General features: G+C 44.0%; 1 protein-coding gene and 1 long non-coding RNA gene across 24 annotated transcripts in view; one reads left to right on the top strand and one right to left on the bottom strand.

Annotated features, from left to right (window-relative positions):
* DAB1 (DAB adaptor protein 1) overlaps positions 1-21906 on the top strand; it is a 1026794-nt gene that overhangs the window by 992521 nt on the left and 12367 nt on the right. For 21 of the 22 annotated variants that reach the window (XM_053244289.1, XM_053244273.1, XM_053244275.1 and 18 more), the window contains 5 exons: positions 2349-2405; positions 7168-7230; positions 7817-7925; positions 13076-13624; positions 18655-18782. In XM_053244289.1, the coding sequence (XP_053100264.1) occupies positions 2349-2405; positions 7168-7230; positions 7817-7925; positions 13076-13624; positions 18655-18782 (906 nt within the window). The remainder of the gene's footprint in view (positions 1-2348; positions 2406-7167; positions 7231-7816; positions 7926-13075; positions 13625-18654; positions 18783-21906) is intronic. The other variant, XM_053244293.1, reaches the window with a different exon arrangement.
* LOC128322643 (uncharacterized) overlaps positions 1-21906 on the bottom strand; it is a 58474-nt gene that overhangs the window by 29409 nt on the left and 7159 nt on the right. Inside the window, exons 3-4 of one of the 2 annotated variants that reach the window (XR_008305844.1) lie at positions 20949-21064; positions 18458-18756 (exon numbers count right to left, since the gene is read on the bottom strand). This is a non-coding gene — a long non-coding RNA (uncharacterized LOC128322643). Of the gene's footprint in view, positions 1-18457; positions 18757-20948; positions 21065-21906 lie in introns of those variants that run through there. The other variant, XR_008305843.1, reaches the window with a different exon arrangement.

Here is a 21906-nt window from a genome sequence, read left to right as displayed (position 1 = left end):
GTTACGCTGTTGCTATTTCTGCAGACACCTTCATAAGAACATTCTGTGTAGTTTCTGCAAGACAGCTGAGGGTTCACTGTGAAGAACTGGTATAGGCCAGCTGGAGTGATGCTCAAAAGAAATATATACATATATTAATTAATACATCCTGCCCAGAATAATATGGCCTTTTTTGTTGCTTGAGACTGAGCATGTCTTGTCACAGATTAATTTATCAGTGTCTGACTAGCTTCACTCTTCTCTGAATCCTAGCATTAGTGCATCCTTCTTTATATCATCCTGCCTCGAAGTAAGGTCTTAAAAAGTGAAGGCAAATGCTGCTTTTGATTTTACTATTAAGTTTTAAGTTTAAGTTTTACTATTAAGAATTAAGTTTTGCATTACTAGTGGAGCAATAGGAGAACGATTCCCAAATGGTATGTAGGGAGGGACCCACTGATAGATTGCAGGTGTCCAAGGTGATTGATACTGGCTGGCGGGGGCAACATCACACAAAGAGGAAAGGATTTGTCCATATCCTGGTATGCTGACATGTAAGCCCTTGGTAAGCCACTGAGAGGAGAAAAGAAGCACATAGATCACGTTGAATCATAATGTCTCGTTGCCAGATCAAAGTTGCTTGCTGCATTTTAGAAATCTGCCAGCAGCCAGTCTTAACGGGGTGATTTTGTGGGGGTGGTGCAAAGGTGGTCCCTTTGCTGCTGAAATAATGTCCTTGGAATTCTTATGCTTTTAAGACTATTTTTGTTTGTTTTCAGTCTTGCTAGATTGCCAAATTGTGAAGATTTAGGGAAAACTCACATGTTACAACCCTGCCCAGTACAGGGATGTTCTGGGAGAATTTCTAAATAGATTCCTGCAAAAAACAAAAACACAAATAAAGTATACAAAGTGGAACGGAACAAAGATTTTACTGTAGTAAAATCAGGAATGAGCCCAGTCTCATACATATGCCCAATCATACAACTTAATTTTATTTATTTATTTATTTTGACATTTTATATCCCACTCTTCCTCCAAGGAGCCCAGAGCGGTGTACTACATACTTAGGTTTCTCCTCACAACAACAACCCTGTGAAGTAGGTTAGGCTGAGAGAGAATGACTGGCCCAGAGTCACCCAGCTAGTTTCATGGCTGAATGGGGATTTGAACTTGGGTCTCCCCGGTCCTAGTCCGGCACTCTAGCCACTACACCGCGCTGGCTCTTTCAGGACAACTGCTTACAAATCACAGATGTCACATATCAGCATACAGTACATGCCTTTGTTCAACAGTTTGTGTGGATAATGTTATCAGTGTTGTGAAACTATGCTTCTTTGGCCAATTCAGGACATACAGAAGACATTATTTATTATTTGCCAGTGAAATGTCCCTCATTGTGATAGATGCAATATCAACAACAACAACAAATATTTATACACAACAACAAATATTTGTTTATTTCATTATTTATTTATTTATTACTTTTTATATCCCGCTCTTCCTCCAAGGAGCCCAAAGCGGTGTACTACAAACTTATGTTTCTCCTCACAACAACCCTGTGATGTAGGTTAGGCTGAGAGAGAAATGACTGGCCCAGTGTCACCAGCAAGTATCATGGCTGAATGGGGATTTGAACTCGGGTCTCCCCAGTCCTAGTCTAGCACTCTAACCACTACACCACACACTAAATATTGCTCTGATACCTGGAGGATGTAATGCATTCTTTGAGGCCTGCAGGAATCCATAATTCACCTCAGGAGGGTCCTTATCAATGGAAACATGACCATCCTCAAGTCAGAGGTAGTGGGCGGGTTTTTGCCCCACTATAGTGGCTGAATTGCAATGCTTTCTTTTCCTCAAATGTGTCAATTGCCTTGATTAACATATGCCTGGAAAAGTAAAGAGGCCTATCTGAGGTGGGGGTTAAACCTGCCCCTGGTGACCACAGTGAAGGAGGTGGCTGTCAGATCCTTCCCTCCCTCAGATGTAGGCTGTAGTCCATTCTCTTTGCCCAGCTGAACTCAGTGGAGGCTATTGCAAATTGCGCCCTTTCTTCTCTGAACATCCCCCACCCTGGGTCCCATTTCTTGGTATTCTAGAACCCTGAGAACTCTTTTTATATCTGTTCAATGGATGTGTTACACCACAGATTCACTTGCATTGTATCTTGGCATTGAAACAAACTCACATGTTCAGCATGATAGATTGTCACTGAGGTAAGCAAAACCATCTGACTAAGAAACAACAAAAGAGCTCTTGTTTTGGAAATAAAATCTATAATTGTTGAAGTCATCATTGTTGTGCTCAGCAGTACATGCCATTTTCATAAATCATTCACTTTCATTTTCATCAATCATGCATTACAGCTGGAGAATGGAAACTTGTTGTTGGACATAGATGAAAATCTTGATAAAGTCACTCAGGTAAGCTAAATCTTTGTAGAGATAGATAAAGTCACCAAAATAATTAGCAGAGTCTATAAACTGGCTAAGTAGAGATTAGCTCTGGTTAATGCAGACTCTGGCTACAATCCAAATATGTAGCATCAAAGTACTCACAACTTTAGGCTGCTTTTTACAATGGGTTACTTGGCCAGAAATTCAGGGCAGAAGCTGTTTGCTTCTGAGCTGTAGTTCTAAAACACATTGTGGATGAAAACTAACAGAACCTTTCCCCAGCTGAGTTCATCTGAGTCAGAGAAAAGTCCCAGACATGGTCCAAAGACAAAGCAAGTGAAAAGTCAAAGACATACTAAAGACATCAAAAGTTAGACCAAAGGGATGGAGTGGAAACCTTCTTGAGAATCCCAGACCTTCTTTCTCAATTGTTTCCTGTATAGCTTACAAAAATAAAACTTTAAATATGTAGGATATCTTAGCTAGTTTTCCTATTCTAATCACATCCAGAAAAATTCACATTTAACAAAAGAAACTACCACAATTCCTGACAAACGGTTTTTGGTCACAGCACTATTAAAGGAATCTGATGGCTCAGCCATAAAAGTGGATGTTTAGGTTGCATATCGAAGACATAAGCATTAACAGTTTGCTTTAACAATGCAGTAGAATCTCTTCATATTTTTGTTTACTAAATCTGAATTCACTCTCACCAAGGAAATTCACTACTCCAAAGTTTTCTTAATACTTCTGTATTACTTTAGTGAAGATTTACAACATAATCAAAAAGAACAGGTCCCTTTGCCAAGGAGGTTACTTATGCTGGGGAGAGAAAGAGGCAGCAGAATCATTACCTTTCAACAGACTTCAGTAATGATGTATTGTGCTCAATGAATGCAACTTGATTTCTATATTCTAATCAGTAATAATCATGAAATTTTAAAAAATCGACAACCCTTATAGTGCTATGTTTCTGCTTACCAATTTTTAGAGGCTTTTGACAAATGAGAAAAGATGTAGAGGCAAAATATGAGGGCGATGAAAGGTCTAGAGGTGAAGTTATCAGAGAAAAAGTCCAAAGAACTAGATATGGTTAACTGAGAGGAAACAGCTGATTGTTCTCAAATAAATAGCTGATTGTTCTCTTTAAGGCACTTTAGAAAAGAACAATGGGAGCTCAGCTCAGCTCACTACAGTGGTTTGGTTCAGACAATCATCTAAACAATGGTTTAGAACAAGGATCAGCAACCTATGGCACACAAAATTATTTTCAGGGTCACTCACACTGCTAGGAAGACTGCTAGGATCATCACGCTATGATGTGACTCTGGCCGGCGTGCCTTTGCTTGCTGTAGCAGGCAGCAGACATCCAGGATAGGTGGCAGAGGTCTCTCTGGGTGTTCTGCCTCTCTCTCTCTTGAACATGCATGTTCTGAAAGAACATGTCACTAGTCACACCCCGAGTGCCAGACTCACCACCAGGCTGGAAGCTCTGTGCTAATTGCTGTGACGTAGCAGCAGTAAGGGTGAAAATCTGAGGACTGCCACATGTGAGAACCAGACCAAAGCCACAGGAAAATGGTTATAAGACAAACATAAGGAAAAACATCCTGCCTATAAAAGCAGTTATGCAAAGGAGTAAGTTACCAGGGGAAGTTCTGGAAGCTTTGAGGTTTTGAAGGGAAAGAAGGGTATGCTCTTGCATTCAGTTCATTTCTACCCTAGATGGCCCTTCCTCTGCTAACAATGGCGAAGGTGTGACTGTGCACATCAATAAAAGCTGGAATTCTGCTTTGAAATTCCCAGCCCCCATCATAGGGAGGCAGTCCCTCACAGGGCAACTGCCCCAAGTGGCCCTTTAAAAGTTGCCCAGCACTGGGGCGGAGAAAGCTGAGCAGCTGCAGCAATCCTTGGGAGCATCTGAGGGGCAGCTGGGGAGTGACAGAGGGGAAGCTGGGCATATTTATTATCCACATAGGAGAAGCTCGGGAGGAACTAAATCCCACAGGCATCCCTGCGGATCCCAGCCACCTTGCGCAACTGCCCAGCTTTCTCTATGTCACTCCCCACCGCCCCTCAGATGCTCCCAGCAATGGCCACAGCCTCCCAGCTTTCCTCGCACCAGTGCTGGGCAGCTTTTAAGGGACACCCTCATAGGAACATAGGAAACTGCCATATACCGAGTCAGACCATTGGTCTATCTAGCTCAGTATTGTCTTCACAGACTGGCAGTGGATTTTCCAAGGGTGCAGGCAGGAATCTCTCTCAGCCCTATCTTGGAGAAGCCAGGGAGGGAACTTGGAACCTTCTGCTCTTCCCAGAGTGGCTTCATCCCCTGAGGGGAATATCTTGCAGTGCTCACACATGTAGTCTCCCATTCAAATGCAACCAGGGTGGACCCTGCTTAGCTATGGGGACAAGTCATGCTTGCTACCACAAGACCAGCTCTCCTCACCCTAGCTGGGGCAGTTGCCCGGTGAGTGACTGCCTCGTGGTGGGGGCAGGGAATTTTGAAGCGGAATTCCTATTATTACCAACATGCACAGTCCTCAAATTTTCTATTTTCTATGAAAATGGACCAGAAAATCTTTTAATGAGCATTTACTTCAAATGAATATGCTTTTGGAAAGAAAATATTAGCTTCTAAAGAGACAATTTATGTATATTAGCCAAACATCAGTGTCATTATTTGCATGCTAATACAGATTGCTCATCAGTTCATCATAACATCATGTTTTCTCCACAACATTCCATAACTATCCAATAAGTGACTCTGCAGTTTTGATGACAGTTTTATGAGGTCCACCACATTTGCAAATCTGGTCAAAAACTGAATGTGGTAGGACACTGGCAACTACAGCATGCCACCATCAAACCAGAAAGATACGCAGTTAACTTCACTTCTCCAGTTTGCTTGGCTTTCAGAGTCATTATTGTAATGGTGAGAAATAAGTAAATTTCAGCTGTACTTTACAAATGCGGCATCCCAAACATACTCTGAACAATAGGATTTTTCTCATTGAGGCTGCTTATTTTTATGAAAGCCTCCTTGATTGTAAGGTAGGGGTGTGTGTGTGTGTGTGTATGCATGTATGATTTTCTAACTTCTTAGCCTTCTGGAAATAAAAGATTAACAAGAAACAGCTTTGTCAGCACAACATTGGCTTTTAGACCCTGAAAAATAGTCTATTCCCATGATAATCAAGAGAGAGAAAATCTTTCTTGCTAGGTCCTTTTATGGAGTAGATTTGTTATACCTCCTTGCCACTTGAGGGATGCAACCTTTAAAATGGGTGACATTTTATTACATGTTGAATTCTGTAGGACCAAATGCTGTCTTTCAAAACAAGCATCTTAAAATGTAACTTGCCTGTCTTGTCTGACATTTTCAAGAGGAATAACTAGCCTTTTTCTTTCCAAATTAAAGCAATGAATGTGTTAAGTATATTTCCTTTATTTTAAAAGAAAAAGTGCTCATCCATCTTTAGTGTACTTTCATTGAAATTGATTGATTGAGAATATGTGTATATCGCTTTTCAACACCAAAAAAGTTCTCAAAGCGGTTTACATAGCAAACTTTGTGCTCAAGTAATTAAAATACTTTCCCTGGACTCATTTAAGGAGACAGAGAACTCCAAGACTGAAAGGCACATTGAGAAAGGAAGACTTTCTTGATTATTACAGTTCTTTTGCACTCTCTACCCAGTAAATAGATCGGTAACATTCTGCTTCAAAGCTTTGTTTTGGCTTTTTGATTAAAATGTATGGCCTTGAAAAGGGCATGAGATAATTTGGCATTGCATCATACATATTTTTAAAAGTAAGTCTGTACATAGATTGGCTTAAAATGATGGGCTGTCTTTCTACTATTATATCTTCCTGCTCACTGTGAGGACCTTGTTTCCAGGGCTGCTGGATGTCCAGTGTGTGTCTCATTTGGAAAGCACTTATACATACATGAAAAAGCCAATTCATGTAGGCCCAAACCATGCAAACAATTCCCAGATTTAATATTGAATATCAGTCATGTGGCTTGATCAGTGGATACACATTGTTCTTCCCATGTAAAGGCCCCATGCAACAAGACATGGATGTTTGGCAGACCCGATTGGACCGGCAGTTGTGATGGACAGAATAGGCTAGTGCAATTTTGCAAATTCACTCCCCCACCAAGTGTACAGTAAATTTATCGGAAATAGTGCAATGAGAAATTATTTGTTGCCAAATCTGTACCCATTCTGCACAAACTAAACTAAGCTGAGATCTAGAATTGAACCGGAATATTTATTCTAAATTTGTAAGCTGCTGGACTATTCTCAACTCTTAGAATCAAGACTGTTCTGTTTTCCCACATGCTTGCAATCCTTCAGGAAGAATCTTCTCCAGTGAAGTACTGCAGACTTTTATCTGTTACAAAGGCCTCACAATTTGGCACTGAAGTATAGTGGCCAGGAGGCTAAGCTGTGAATCAGTAAATCTGCTGAAATCTCACCACTGCTATGAATTCCCGACAAACCATGCTCTCTCAGTCTCAGTCCTCACATCAGCAATATATTCATATTGACTTACTTAACAGGGTTGTTATAAAGATAATATATGTGAAGTGCTTTGAACACCTGAAAGTGCTATATAACTTCAATGTATTATGATCAGATATCTGCAGAATACCTCTTTGCCCTGAGAGCTGCTAAATTATTTGAGAGATTGCATTTGCTTTTTGTTACTCTGTGTTACTCAAAGGATAAAAGAGGATATATGCCTGACCTGTTGCTTTTGAAATTATTTGCAGGCTGTTACCCAACTAGAGCTGTTTGGGGACATGTCCACTCCTCCTGATGTAACCTCTCCCCCTGTAAGTACTGCCGAGAAATGTCCTGTCTCTTTATCATATGCCACTTTCAGCAGGCTACTCTAACAATATAATGCATTTATATATATTCATGAAGAAGAATGCCTCATACTGAAGCTGAAAGGCTTCAAAAAGGTTTGCAGTCATTTTACCCAATGTGACATTTTTCCTCTGTAAAATTCCTCATTACCTTACTACTTTTTCAGCACTAATTGATTACACAAATCCCCTGTGAAGCTATTAAAATCACACAACCTTTAATTTTTTAATGAAGAAACAGGTGCTGTAGGAGTTCACATATATCTTAGGAGTGCAGAAAGAACTGTTCCCATTTTACTGAATACATTTCCAATTATATGAGGTTTTCTTCTTCTGTTTCTAGCTGCTCTGTTGCTGCTCTTTCCCATCTGTGTATCTTGTTATCTCTTATTGCCCACACCCATTCACCGACCCCAGGATTTCCTCTCACCCACTCACGTTTTTAATGAGCAAAGAGGGATACAGAGCCAGTTCTTGGCAGCAAAAGCAGCAACTGAGATGTCACCAGTGTCTGGTTGCCAGGGTGTTCTAATCTTGCCTTATTTTGCAGACCCCTGCAACTCCAGGTGATGCCTTTATCCCATCTTCATCCCAGTCACTTCCTACTGGTGCAGATGTGTTCAGCTCTGTACCTTACAGCACTGCTGCCGTACCCTCAGGTTAGTTGTTTGCATCCCAGCTACTAAATATCTAGTTATTTAACTGAGAATTAAGATCAATCTGTGTGTGGCTTTTGATGGAAATTAAGCTACACATAAGAACATCCAACACCTTGGAAGATAAATTTGGGATGGTAGTGATCAGGGGCTGGTTCATTATCCACTTGATGATAAGTTCAGTGAATGAGTTGTCAAAGAAGTAACATCACATCCCTCGAACACAATATTTTTCAGTGGAGCCAGTTGATACGTTTGGCTGCCAGTTTGCAAATGATGGTAAATAAAATTATGCATGAATCTTTCTTTCTCTAATTCTATTCTTTTTTCTAAAGAAATCTCACAATGGATTCTCTTATTTAAAACTATTCTCTCGTTTAAAACTATTACTAAAATCTTAAGAAACTACAGTCCTAACCCTTCAATATCCATGGGCATAGTAGATATCCTTGAGGAAGTCATTTTTCCTCAGCCCAAGTTTATCCATAGATAGAATGCAACACTGATTTTTCCTCACAATGAAACCATTGTGAGTTTGACTGATAACTGATAATTCAATCAAATCCAGCAAAAGGGTTTGGACCATCTCTTTCTTAAGATGGTGACTCAACCGTTTCTTCTCTGATTTGCTCTCCACTGGAGTTTCAGTGGCAACAGGAGAGAAAAGCTAGATGTTTGGTATTCATTTTTCAATGTTCTTCACGGTATCCAAAATGCAAAAGATGCCTCAATTTGGTAGGACAGGAGTATTTCAGAAACAATACATTTGTTCAGAATTGATTTGTTTGAATTATTCAGCATTGGCTTTTGGTTGACTCCATCCTTCTTTACTTAATGCTGTTCTGTGCACTGAAGAAATATCACAATGGACTCCTTTTTTAAAAAAAAAAAGGTTGCTAAGGTTCCACAATAAAGTTCTACTATAAATGAATGTTTTCATTAGGACTATATGTTATGTACAGATTTCCAAATTTTATTGCCAGATAAATTTTATTTATTAATAATAATAATAATAATAATAATAATAATAAATTTAATTTATATATATATGAATAAACTGCAAAATACGTACGTGTGTGTGTGTGTATAACATGTATTCGAATGCTCGCTGGTATGTTTCCCAGACTATGGGAAACACCTATATCAGGCAGCAGCGATATGGGAAGATGCTGAAAGGCATCATCTCATACTGCGCGGGAGAAGGCAATGGTAAACCCCTCCTGTATTGTACCAAAGAAAATACAGGGCTCTGTGCGTGCCAGGAGACAAAATTGACTTGATGGCACACTTTACCTTTATTGCATCATGCTGTTAAGAATGTGAGAATAATAATGAAGTAATAATGGAGTATGCAGAAGCCTTTTCAACTGGTCTGAACTGAAATGTTTGAACAACCCCTGGTGCTACCTACATGTTTGCAAGTTTATTTTCATGAGGGTGAGTGCTTGAAACCTTGACCATTTAGGATATACAGGAAAAAAGGAACCAGCCCTTTCCTCAGACTAGCAGGGTATTCATATAATCAACATCTCATGGACTAAGACTAACACACCTTTTGTGTGCTATTTTTAGCGATGACCATCTGAGTTCAATTGTTTTTTGCTTTAATTTCATTAATTTATGCATGCCTTTACACATCTGGTCAACAATGAAAACAGCTATCTGTTGGTGAAATGAGATGAAATCCAATGCTTTAGGTATTTAGAGTTATATAAATGTTAAAAGCTGGCTCTGAAAAGTAAGCCAAGAAGATAGTGGGGCTATTCACACGACTGACGAAAATTGGGCTAGCTTCAATTGTAAGAACCACCGGGCTCGCAGCCAACCCCGGTGGTTCTAGAGCGGCTAACCCGCTCCTGTAGCCCGCCCCTTAGCCCGGGTTTCCGAAGCAAGCGCTCCACAAACCCAGGCTATCTGTCCGTGAGTAGCCGCACCGCAGCTCCGCACCACGGCTACTCACGAGTAGACCCCTGACCAGGAGGCAAAAAGCCGGCTCCAGGGGTCTCCCCAGTATGCCCTGTGCGCTCGCGCAAGGCATACTGGGGCTTCCGGGGGCCGCGCAGCCCCCGAGCTCCCCAGCTCCCGCCGGCTCCATCTCAGAGCCAGCAATCGTGTGGGCGGCCAATCCGGCCAACCAGGGCTCCCTTCCCGCTCACAGCCCCCAACCAGGTCTCACGGATCGTGAGACCCGGTCCAGTATCTTTCCACTACTGAAGAAATGAATGTTTCTGCAGTATATAATTGCTCAGCTTGGCCAAAGTCCAGACTAACACTGCACATGTGCAGCCAAGAAAAGCATGCATTCAGCAGCTAGATGCATGCATACAGCTCCGCTTCTGAAGTGCGGGCACTTGACCCTCAGGGCCATATTTGCATATGAACAGAGAGGGAAGGGGGAAATTAGGTGAAAAGCATTCCCCTTGTGCACATGCACAGCCTTAGTCAGGATACTGGCTCTTATTTTTGTGTGTTTGCCTCAATGTGTCAGCAAAAATAATAATAATCTTTGCAGAAAGGTCAAAATCTTGACAGATGTACACTCAAATGAGAGGGGGGAACAATTTAAAATGTTAATACTACTTCAATATTCATGGATAGTTTGGTGTCGTTTTTAGAAGAGAAAAGTTGCTACTTGTGACACTAACAGAAAAGTTCCCATCTCAAGGTATAGTGGGTGTTCAAAAAGAGGCTGGACTGAAAGAAGAACGTTTAGGAAGACTAAAAGTGATGTCTATAAAGCATTGAAACTCGGGCTTCATACAAAATGTTTTTGCAAGCTAATGAATCTTTTGGCAATGTTTTAAGAAAACTCCCAAGAGAAGACATATTTCCTTTGGAATGCGGCCTTCAGCACTGTCTTTCAAAACTTGTTGTTATCATCATCAGACTTAAGGCTAAACTTAAGGACCAAGCACACACAGCTGCTGTTTGCTGTTGATTTGGGTTAATCTTGTGGTTCACCAAGGATGGAAAGAGACATTTGTTTTTTTGCAAAAAGTTGAAAGTGACATAAGAACATAAGAACAGCACTGCTGGATCAGGCCCAAGGCCCATCTAGTCCAGCATCCTGTTTCGCACAGTGGCCCACCAGATGCCGCTGGAAGCCACAGACAGGAGTTGAGAGCGTGCCCTCTCTCCTGCCATTGACAGAGCCATCATTCTGCATGAAAAGCATGCTCATTTTTTCTGACTTATTGTCATCTTACTATACAGTCAAACAGATTGTGCAAGCTATATAGTTCTCCAAAAACCTGTAAAACCTATTTGATCAGAGATGGTAGGAGGACAGAAAGAAATGTGTGCACACATATTGGGAAATGATTGTGCTCTCATTCCACCTCCAACTGTTTTTTTTTGGGGGGGGGGAATAGTGAAATCATGTGCATGACCATAATCGCCCATGGTGGGGGCAGGGGAAAGCCAGCGAGGAGGCATGCTCCTGCCTGCCTTCCACACACGATCTCTCTCCCCATTTCACTCTGCCACTCACCACGGCACACAAGGGGCACTGCAGAGAGCAACAGAGCAGGAAGCCAGAGGAGGAAGTCCTCCAGCAACCCTCAACCAGGAGCGCAGTGCATTGAGGGATCCTCCCTCAGTTGAGCGTTCTTGCCATCCAGCTCAGTGTCATACACACTATCTCAGTGCCGGAGTCAAGGGTAGGGATGTGCATGGAACCACAGCTAAGCGGTTCAAAGGCGGTGGGCATGCCGCTTTAAGAGCAGGGGTGCATTTACTCCTCCAGCCACTTTCCCCCCGCCAGCATCCTTTGTTAAGAAAGCTGACTGGGGCAGCAGCATACCTCCCTGCCACCCCTTTGCCGGATATGGCCGGAAGTCCCCAACACACCTGCCGCTTCCCCGATCAGCATTCTTAACAAAGGATGCCAGCAGGGGCGAAGCAGTGGGAAGGGTAAGTGCACCCTCCTCCGCTCTTAAAGATGCACCCCCCACCGCCTTTGAACCGCCAGTTCTTCAAACTAGTTCAGAGGCCCATAGAGGGCCTCCAAACCAGTTCCATGCACATCCCTAGTCAAGGGTGCGCTTGCATCCTTAAGCCTGGCTAAAAGTTGGGGTTGAAAGTTGGGTCAGGCTAGGCGGGAGCACTGGGATCGGGAGCAATCCCAGTGCTCCACACGAGCACCCTAACACAGACTGGGCTGTCCCAGCCTGGGTTAGGCTGCTCATGAATACAGTCTTTATAGATTGTATCAACTTGTACAGCTTCCAGGTGTTATTCTGGATTTATGGCAAACATTCTCTCATACTTGGAGTCCTTTTTTGTGTTTCTGTGATAACTGAAATCAAAGGAGTTACCTTCTGGCCTAAATGAGAGGACAATTACAGAGATCTGCACAAATGATCCTTTCAAAATTACCCCTTGTCCTGAGGAAGTAATGTTCTAAAATCTTTTACATGTGGGTAAGGAATGGGTTGAGACAATGTGGAAATTAGAGTTTTTCGGTGTGATGAAGAACATGTAAAGGCAATACCTTATAACCATCTTGGTGAAAAAGCAAGTATAAATGGAGCTTCTGAGCTTCCCACAAGTGCTCATCAAACTAAAAATACTGAGACAAAACTACAAATCAGTACTGGTTAGGTCCAGAAGAGGGGAATAGAGAAAACATCAGCTGACAGCCTCACTGCAGAAGTGAATGTGCAAAGCACCTCTGCAGAATTCAGTAATGCAGAATTGTGTTGTGTGCAGGAGGACAACTTCTAGTGGTGGTGGGGCAAAAATCATTCTCCCCCCTACCCATACAACTGAGCTCTGCATTGCTAAATGCTGTGGAGACACTTTGCATACTGTATCACTGCACGGTTAGTGAGTATATCAGCTATCTTTAGGAACAGCCTTGTCTTTTTTAGCCTTGCTAATTTTTACTGGAGAATACAGTCCTGTTAAGATAGATTTAATTTGCATGTGGTTCAGAAATCATAATGTCTAAACCTGCCCTGTCTTGGTAATTTTTTGCCATCGGTCCAATTATGCTTTCAATGGAGCTGCTAGAGCATAAAGTCAGTGAAGCAAAAGAAGTCACTGAAAAGTCCTGTGGTTCCTCATTTGTATATCTGCTCAACTTGTCTTCCTTGGCTGCCCTGTTTTGCTCTTCCTGTTCTGAAATTGTCCCCACTCTCTTTCCCCTGAAGGTTATGTTGCAATGGGAGCTGTCCTGCCCTCCTTCTGGGGACAACAACCACTTGTTCAACAACCACTGGCCATGGGTGCTCAACCTCCAGTTGCTCAGGTGATGCAGGGAGGACAGTCAATTGCATGGGGACAGCCTGGGATGTTTTCTCCCACCCAGCAACCATGGCCATCTGTAGCTGGTCAGTTTCAGCCTGCTGCCTTCATGCCAACACAAACTGTTTTGCCTTTACAAGCAGCCATGTTTCAAGGTACCGTTGCTCCCATTGCTACTGTTCCACCTACAAGCGATTCTACCAGATCAAGTCCACAGACAGATAGGCCTAGGCAGCAAGCAGGAAAAGAAATGTTTAAAGATTTCCAGATGGCTCAGCCTCCGCCAGTGCCATCACGAAAACCAGATCAGCCTTCCCTCAGTTGTACCTCAGAGGCCTTCTCCAGTTACTTTAACAAAGTTGGGATGGCACAGGAAGCAGATGATTGTGATGACTTTGACATCTCTCAGTTAAATTTGACTCCTGTGACTTCTACAACACCATCGACGAACTCACGTGAGTACCCCCATTTTTCTCCTGCAACCTTCGGCAGATTGTTTCCCTTTTCTCAGACGGATCCATTTAAAGCATAGGCATGGCCTGAACTATCCTTACACGTAATGGAAAAGGAAATACAGTGGCTGATGCTCAGACTAACATTGCACACGTCGAATGACATTTTGCATGCACAGAGGAATGATTTTCAGCAGTTCTCCCTTCCTTCTGCAGCACTATGTGCTTCCCAAAAAAATATGTCTCTGAAGGCTGCAGGACTCTCAGGGACACATTTTGAGGAGGCATGGAGGACTGTAGAGGGAGAGGATATGCAAAAGTAGCCCCTCCCCCACTGTGCATACAAATGCTATTTGACATGCACAATGTTAGTCTGGGTGTCAGCCATTAGGTGTCTTTGAGTTGGGGAAACTTTAAATCAAGGATAACCACATCAGAGTCCATGCGAATCTGTAATTACATAAATTACTTTATGAAATTTTTCTTTTTTGAAGGCACATTAAAAATGTACACATTAAAAAATGGTTTGCATGCTTAGCCTTTTAGGCTGCTATAAAGTTTGGATTGTAACCATTATCCTTATGTCCTAGGGAAACTAAGCAATGCAGTGAGAATTGTTTGGTGAAAGCTATGCTTGATGCAATGGGGGCTTGCTGCTGATTCTGGATTCATAATTACCAGCCTTACTCATGATTGCATTGTGATTACATTGTTGCAAAAACATTTTGTGTGAATCAACCCTAAATTAAGAGCTGCTGATGACAGAATTTTCATGCAAGAGAGTGACATTTTTGGTTGTAGAAAAGGGGGGCGTGCATTTAAGCATCACCACTGCACTGATGCAACACTTCCTTAGTGTGTATTTCCGAAGGGACTACAACAGACACCACTCAGTGTACTGTGGCTAATTTTAGACCTTATTTGTTTCACAGTGTGGTTAGTGGGAATGTCTCAGGCATCAGAAGTTTTTAACGAGAACATCTTCAAACTGTACTAGTATATAGAAGAAATGTTTTTTAAAAAGCTGTCAGGGTGATATTAATTATCTTCTGTTACAGGTTTTAGAATACATGCAATGGCATTGCATTGTTAATCCTCTCTAATAAAAGCCTTAGTGTCCGTCCGTGGACGGACACCAAGCGTGTGTCCGTGCCTCCCTCGGCCGTTCTGAGCATGCGTGGAGCGCATGCACAGAACAGCCGAAGCAGAACCGGAGACAGGCACCAGGCGGCCATGTTTGCTGTTTTGCCGCCACGGGGATGGAAGAAGTGGCTGCGGCAGCCGCAGGGAACCCGCAGGGAGGCCAAAGGCACCACCACGGGGAGGGAAGAAGTGGCTGCGGCAGCCGCAGGGAGCCAGAGGTGGCGGCGGCTCCAGGCCACCCGCGGGCGGCAGAAGAGCAAAGACGGCAGCAGCTGGCCCACCAACGGCAACAGGGAGGGCAGAAGTAAGCCCATGTAATTCCCGCCGCCGCCGCCGACCATCCTCCCGCCCTCCTAGCTGCCCAAGTCTCGCTCCCTGACACGGCCATCAGACCAGGCCGCCCCCCGCCCCGGCCGCCCAAGGCAGCTTCGCAAGGGAGCACAACGCAACCACCCTGCCTGTCCAGCGTGCAATTCTACCCGCGCCCCCCCACACACACACGCGCGTGTGCTGATGGCTCATCATTGCTGCCCCCTCCTCGCCCCGACCCCTGCGGGGCAACGAGGGCAGAGGAAGCCTGTCCGCCCTTACTGTTCGCGACGGCGCACTCTGGAGGCAGCAGCTTGCGAAGCGCGCTGGCCAAATCATCTCCTGGGCGGCAGCGCAGAGTCCTCTCCTCTCCTTCTCCTCTCCCTCCGCCTTCAAGCGGACTTCTCCTCCCTCCTTGCACGGGAAGCCATGGCCCCCAACCAGATGTGCTGCGAGGCGGCGACTTCGCGGGGGGAGAGGAAGCAGGCGGGGGCGCCTCTCACCCCAGACAGCACCGCCGATCCACACGCGTGCGCCCCAAGACAGGCATCTTGCCCCCTTTCTTTTTATAGAATTCCACTCATAGCAGATAAAATCAAGAGTTCCCTAAGCAATTAGTGGTTAGGTCCCTGTGGAAGTAAGTACCTTTTGAAGTAGTTTTGACATATAGGGGGAAAAGTGAGAATAAACCAGAGATTTATTGAATATGGGGAGGGAGAATCAGCCTTCAATAAGATTGGAACATATTTGATTTATCTCTTGGGTGCAACTGGATTTACTGTTTGGTATCTTCAAAAAATGTGAGAATGAGTGCCAAACTACATGTGATGCAAAAGATCTGTGAAAAGAATGCAGTTGCCCACTCTCTGTTTGTTTGGGGCATGGCTTTACCGCTGCCTCATTCAAACAAGGCACAAGGCCATTTCTTGCAGCAGATTGGCTGAGGTAGGCGGGGGGTGGGTCTTTGGCTGACTACAGGTACACACTCCAGCTTCCCTTCCTCAGTCCATTAAGAGCACCAACCCCCTCCCTCCTGTCCCTAGATGCAGTGTGGGTTTTACTGGTGGCCCTTATTGAGGGCCGGGAAGGAACTTTTTGTCCCCTGCAAAAAAACCACAGAGGGAATGGAAAATTAGAACAGGGTGGAGGAAAACAAAGACAGAGAGACAGACAGACAGAGAGAGAGAGAGACAGACAGACAAAAAGAAAAACAGACAGCAAAAGACAAAACAAGGAATGAGGGAGGGAGGCAGAACAATAGAGAAAAGAAAAGTAATAAAGAAGGAAAAAGAGAGAAGAGAGAGAGAGGAAAGAAAAGAACAAAATAAAGAGAGAGGAAGGGGGGGAAGATAAAAATGAAGGAAAAAGGGAGAAAAAACATAGAAAAAGAGAAAAGGGAAAACACACACACACACACACACACACACACAAAACCAAAGAACATGCCCATTATAGAAAGAAGAGAGAAAAAGATAACGTAGAGAATAAAACATATAAAAAACAAAAAAAGAGAGAAGGAAAAGGAAGGAAAGGAAAGAAACGAAGAGAGACAGGGACACACAAACACACACACACAAAATATATATATATGAAGAAAGCTTAAAGGGGGGGAAAGAAAGCTAGCGCCCGTTATTATAACGGGCTTAAAAATACTAGTTTAAAAAATAATAAACCTGTTAACCAACTGGCAAACCTCACCAACCCCATCCTCAGGGTCCATAATAATGCAGAGGATTTTTCCAGAGTATGGTGTTGATCTGTTCAGACATGTGCTGAACTTTATTTGTTAGTTATATTTTCTAGTGCTCCAAACTTCTGTCACTGGGCAGTTTTAGAGTTGAAAGGGTTTGGTTAGTGCAGGAAACTAACTACAGTTTCCTAACTAAACCCCCTGGTTAGTGCAGGAAACTAACTACAGCATCCCTGACAGATGGATGTCCTGCTTCTGTTTGGAAAACCTCCAACAAAGGAGAGCCTATCACTGGATAAGGTAGACTGTTCTACTGGATCTTACAATTGGGAACTTGCCTAGCATGAATCCTCTTGCTTGTAATTTCAGCCAGTTGGTTCTAGCCAATTGGTCCTGCTGCCCTCAGGAGTGACAGAGGACTAGTCTGCTTCTGCTTCTATGTGTCAGTCCTTCAGATATTTGAAGATTGCTATCATATCTCCCCCCGCTTTAATCTTCTCCTCTCCAGGCTAAACATACTCAGCTCCTTCAACCATTCCTCACAAGACTTGGTTTCCACACCCTTCACCATCTTTGTTGCCCTCTGCTGAACCCCATCTAGTCTGTCAGATGTGGGGGCTCAAAATTGGACATGGTGGCCAACATCTTCCGCAGCAGCAAAAGGGCTCTGCCCTTGCATAGTGGCTGGGGAATAGCTGTCTTGAAACCTTGCTCTGCAGCCAGGGGGGTGGGGGTGCAATTTTAGCTGCTCTCCCATTCTTCTAAAAGCCATTTTCTGTCCTGGGCCTGGGACCAGGAATATGTCCCCAAGGGGTACGCTGCCAGTATTGTCCACTACAGAATAGAGTTGCATAATTACTTCTCCTGATCTATCCACTCTGCTTCTGTTAATGTAACCTAAGTCTGTTTTAACTTTTTTAGCAACTGCATCATTCTGCTTCCAAACCAGGTCTCCCCCACTTGTGCATTTGATTTTTCTTGCCCAAATGCAGGACTTCACATTTGTCTCTGCTGAATTTCACCTTGTGTTTTTTGTACTAATATCTGAGCTCGTCAAGATGGGTTTGACTCCTGATCCTAGGCCCATTCACATGTTAAGTTCAACATCTTATGAATGTACAGTGTACACAGGTACACATCTGTATACAGGTACAGTCATTCACATGTTATGCTAAACACAGGTACAGAAGTACACTTCCTATCTGTACCATGCACTTGAAGGGCTTATATCCTGGTTCACTTTTAAGATGAACACAGGTACAGTCATTCACACAAACACATGTACAAGTATACAGACATCTGTACACTCGTACAGCATAATGTCTGAATCAGGTTCCTGTTTCCTAAGGCATTAGCTGCCCTCTTCCCCCAGCTTTGTCTCATCTGCAAATTGGATAAGCATCCTCTCTACTCCCCACTCCAAGTCACGTGTTGAACAGCAGAGGGCTCAGGACAGAGTTCTGTGTCCCTCCACTTGATATCTCCTTGTACTCATGGTCAGAGGAGGTGAGGTTACATAGGGCATTAATTTGTGTGTGTGGAGTGGGGTGGGTAGTAATAATGTACATTGTATATGGTTACAAAATGCCTGAATAGTTCGCTGAGATTCAGAAGCTGCTGAATTGTGCAAAAGACCAAAAAAAACATTAAAATACAACAGGAAATGAACAATCAGATTTTGAGTATGTTGACAAACTCAGATGGCCGCAAATGTTTTACTAGGGGAAAATTTGCTTTTGTTTGACCCACATGCCATTAATTTTGGGAATAATTTCACTTCATCACACTATAGCACAAGGCTCACAGTCCACAACAGTTCAGCACATTCCAAGATGATATTTCTGTCTCAGTGGTCCACTTAATACAAACTCTTGCTGTCATCTTTGTTTAGCTCCAACTCCTGCTCCTAGACAAAGTTCTCCATCCAAATCCTCAGCATCTCATACCAGTGACCCTGCTGCAGATGACCTCTTTGAAGAGGGCTTTGAAAGCCCTAGCAAAAGTGAAGAACAGGAAGCGGTAAGTGGCACAGCTCTGAACATAACCCACAACTATCCCGTTATTTTGGACTGAACACGGCTAACAGATTTTCAAAAGAAAGTTTTATGAGATCTATCCTAAAGTATTTTCTGTAGATCCATTTAAAGGTAATATTAGGTCAGCGGCGTCAAATTGTTTGAAGAGCAGGACAAGACTTTCTTAGCCCTATTATCACTACTTCCCACTGATTTCTGGGAGTCAAGGGGCTGTCTTGAACCACTGGTTGCCTTGGTGTACACATGGCTAAGGACAGAAATTAATCCCTCTCCTCATAAGTTGCTTACCTCTCTTTCCCACCCCAACTCCAAAACCTTAAGTTTTATCCTGGGTACTTACAACTAATTAGGGATGGGCCTGAACCAGTTTCTGAAGGCCTCCTGACTGGCCTGGACATGAGGGTGGTCCGGCGGTCCGGCACTGGTGTGGGGGGCTCTTTAAGGGCGGGGGAGGGTGTAATTACACCCCCCCTCTGCGTTTCCCCTGCCGGCACATTCGTTTTGAAAAGCTTTGGGGGCGGCAGGAAGGTATCCTGCCACCCCTTCCCCCAGTCGTTGGCAAAAGGCTTCAAAAAGCTTTTTGCGTGTACACACGTCACGTGTGCACGTCACGTCTCCGTGTCACGTGCGCGCACGCCGCAGAGACGTGCACGCGTGACATGCGCACGCGCAAAAGGCTTTTTGAAGCCTTTTGCCAACGACTGGGGGAAGGGGCGGCAGGGAGGTATCCTGCCTCCCCAAAAGCTTTTTAAAACGAACGTGCCGGCAGGGGAAACGCGGCGGGGGGGGGTGAGTACACCCTCCCCCGCCCTTAAAGAGCCCCCCACACCAGTGCCAGACCGCAGCTCCGCGCCCGTCTCTGTATTTCCTGAAGATGAACGCAGCCCCAGCGAACACATGATCTTAGAGCCCAGGTCCAGAGCCAGGTCAAAAAACTGGGCTAGTTGGTGCTACCCCAGCAGGATCGGACCCTGTCCCGGCGGTTCTCACGTGCAGCCTACCCCATACTGGGCTTCCCTAGCCTGGGTTCGGGTGTGCATGAGAACAGCCTCAATGTCTAAATTGGAATAGCATGTGTGCTACAGTAGCAAAGAGTTGGATGTTAAAATGGAAGGCTGAACACATTAGCTCAACATTTTGATCTACATGTTGGCTTATACAGTCTATTTAAATGTTTCTACTTGTACATTTCCTACTTTGTTGCTCTCTTGTTCCATTTCTGATGAATTGCTATCTCTTGGTCCATTAGTACATGTCTGTACCTCCTGCTTCCAACCAAGAGGTGGAATTTGGGAGAGGCAGCTGCAAAGTAGATTTCAAAAACCAGGAAAGTGTGACACAGAAGGATGCTGTGATGACAGCACTGAAGCTGCTTTAACTTGGAAGGTCTAGCTTAGAAATGAATACAAGATATTGGGAACAGTCAGAGATATTGGTGGGGCTGGATGGGAGGAGTTGGAATGGGGAAATGCCTCCCACTCACCAAATATGGCTTCCTTTTGAGTCAGCTCCAGCCCCCTTGAAATGTGGCTTTCCCCCAGTCCCCGCCACTCTCCATGACTCTCTGCCAGTCCCCCCAGCCCAGGGGTGCCCAACTGAAATGCCCTGGTGAGCAAGAACCAACCATGACTTGGTATGTAGTGGCCAAGGTCAATTTTCAGCACATGGATTATTACTTTAAATTTAATAATGTAAAATATTAATGAAGGTGATGGGGCAGAAGCTTGGAATCAGGGGGGTGGGAAGAGGGGTGGCCCCGGTGGGCTCCAGCCCAGAGAGAGGCAGGGACATCTAGTCTCAAGTGGTCAGCCACATTGAGCTGCTGCTGTTGCTGCTCTTTAGTTGGACAGGCCCAAAGCTCTTCAGGGCTCCTGCTGTTGCTGCAGGATATTCCTGCCTGTGGACCAGCAAAAAAAATCTCAGCAGGCTGCATCCCGCCCTCAGGCCCTACGTTGTACAGACTTACTCCAGCCCTTCCCTAAGCTTTTTCTCTTTTTTTTAAAGTATTACCTTAGGGAAGAAGGAGGTGGTAACAGACAGAGGGAATGACTGACTGCCACTCAGGAGGAGCTTCTCTTGTGTGGCTGTGACTGATTTTGCCACTTGTTACCCCCCTCCCTTCTTTCCCCAAGGGGGTAATAGTTCTTACCTTTTGGCTTTATGAGGACTCCTGGTCAAAACTTGAGAAAAAGGATCCTTGAAGGCTTGGGTTGTTTTTGTCTTGTCTTTTTTTTTTTTTTTTTTTGCACATATGACAGGAACACTCTGAAAGCCAAAATGATTTTCAGGATGTGCTGGAGTGGAGAGGACTTGCACATGGTTATAGACAATGGCTGACAGCCAGACTAAATTACTCCTGAGTAGTTCTGTTGAAATCAAGTAGTACTTCAGAGTGGCTCTGGAGTGGTACTATTAAGTAACTTCGTCTGGATGTCAGTCAGTCTTGTGCACTAATATAATATAATATAATATAATATAATATAATATAATATAATATAATATAATATAATATAATAAATATTGGCCCCTGAAACCAGAGGGCTGAAGCAGTGACACTGGAAAATAAATCTAAGCACAGGTAATGGAATACAAAGCACAAGTCCACGGATCGTGGCTTAGGTGAGTGAAAATGTGGACCTTTGGCTGTGCAGGTCAGTCCAATCGTATGGCTTGGTTTAAGTTGAATGGCACAAGTGGTGAACACCCTAGCTGAAGCATGACTCTGTGCCTGCTCCACTTGCCAGGAGACAGCAGCAGCATGACCTCACCAATGATGATGATATTCAGAGGTATCACAGCAACTAGCTCAATGTAGTGTGGATCCCCTAGGACATTTGCCCCTTGGCTTGAAGTCAGGGCAGGGAAGCAGTGCCCATGCAAAAGCACCTTCAAAGCTTGGCTTTTCTCTTAGCTTCTGTGGGGCTTTGGAGAGATTTGATGGGACAAAGTAAAAAAGGGACATCAAAGTCAGATTTGTAATCCAGAATCTGGTAACTAGTGTATCTAAAAAAGGATGAGTGCACATGAATCCTGGATTTGTGGTGGCCACTTTTACTTATATTGTAGCTTCCAGCTTGTGACAAGCTGTTTTTGGTATCATACACAGA

This window comes from Hemicordylus capensis, chromosome 4, assembly GCF_027244095.1.
Source record: "Hemicordylus capensis ecotype Gifberg chromosome 4, rHemCap1.1.pri, whole genome shotgun sequence".
Taxonomy (NCBI): domain Eukaryota; kingdom Metazoa; phylum Chordata; class Lepidosauria; order Squamata; family Cordylidae; genus Hemicordylus; species Hemicordylus capensis.
The sequence above is the reverse complement of the archived record's forward strand: the minus strand, read 5'-3'. Positions and strand labels throughout refer to the sequence as shown.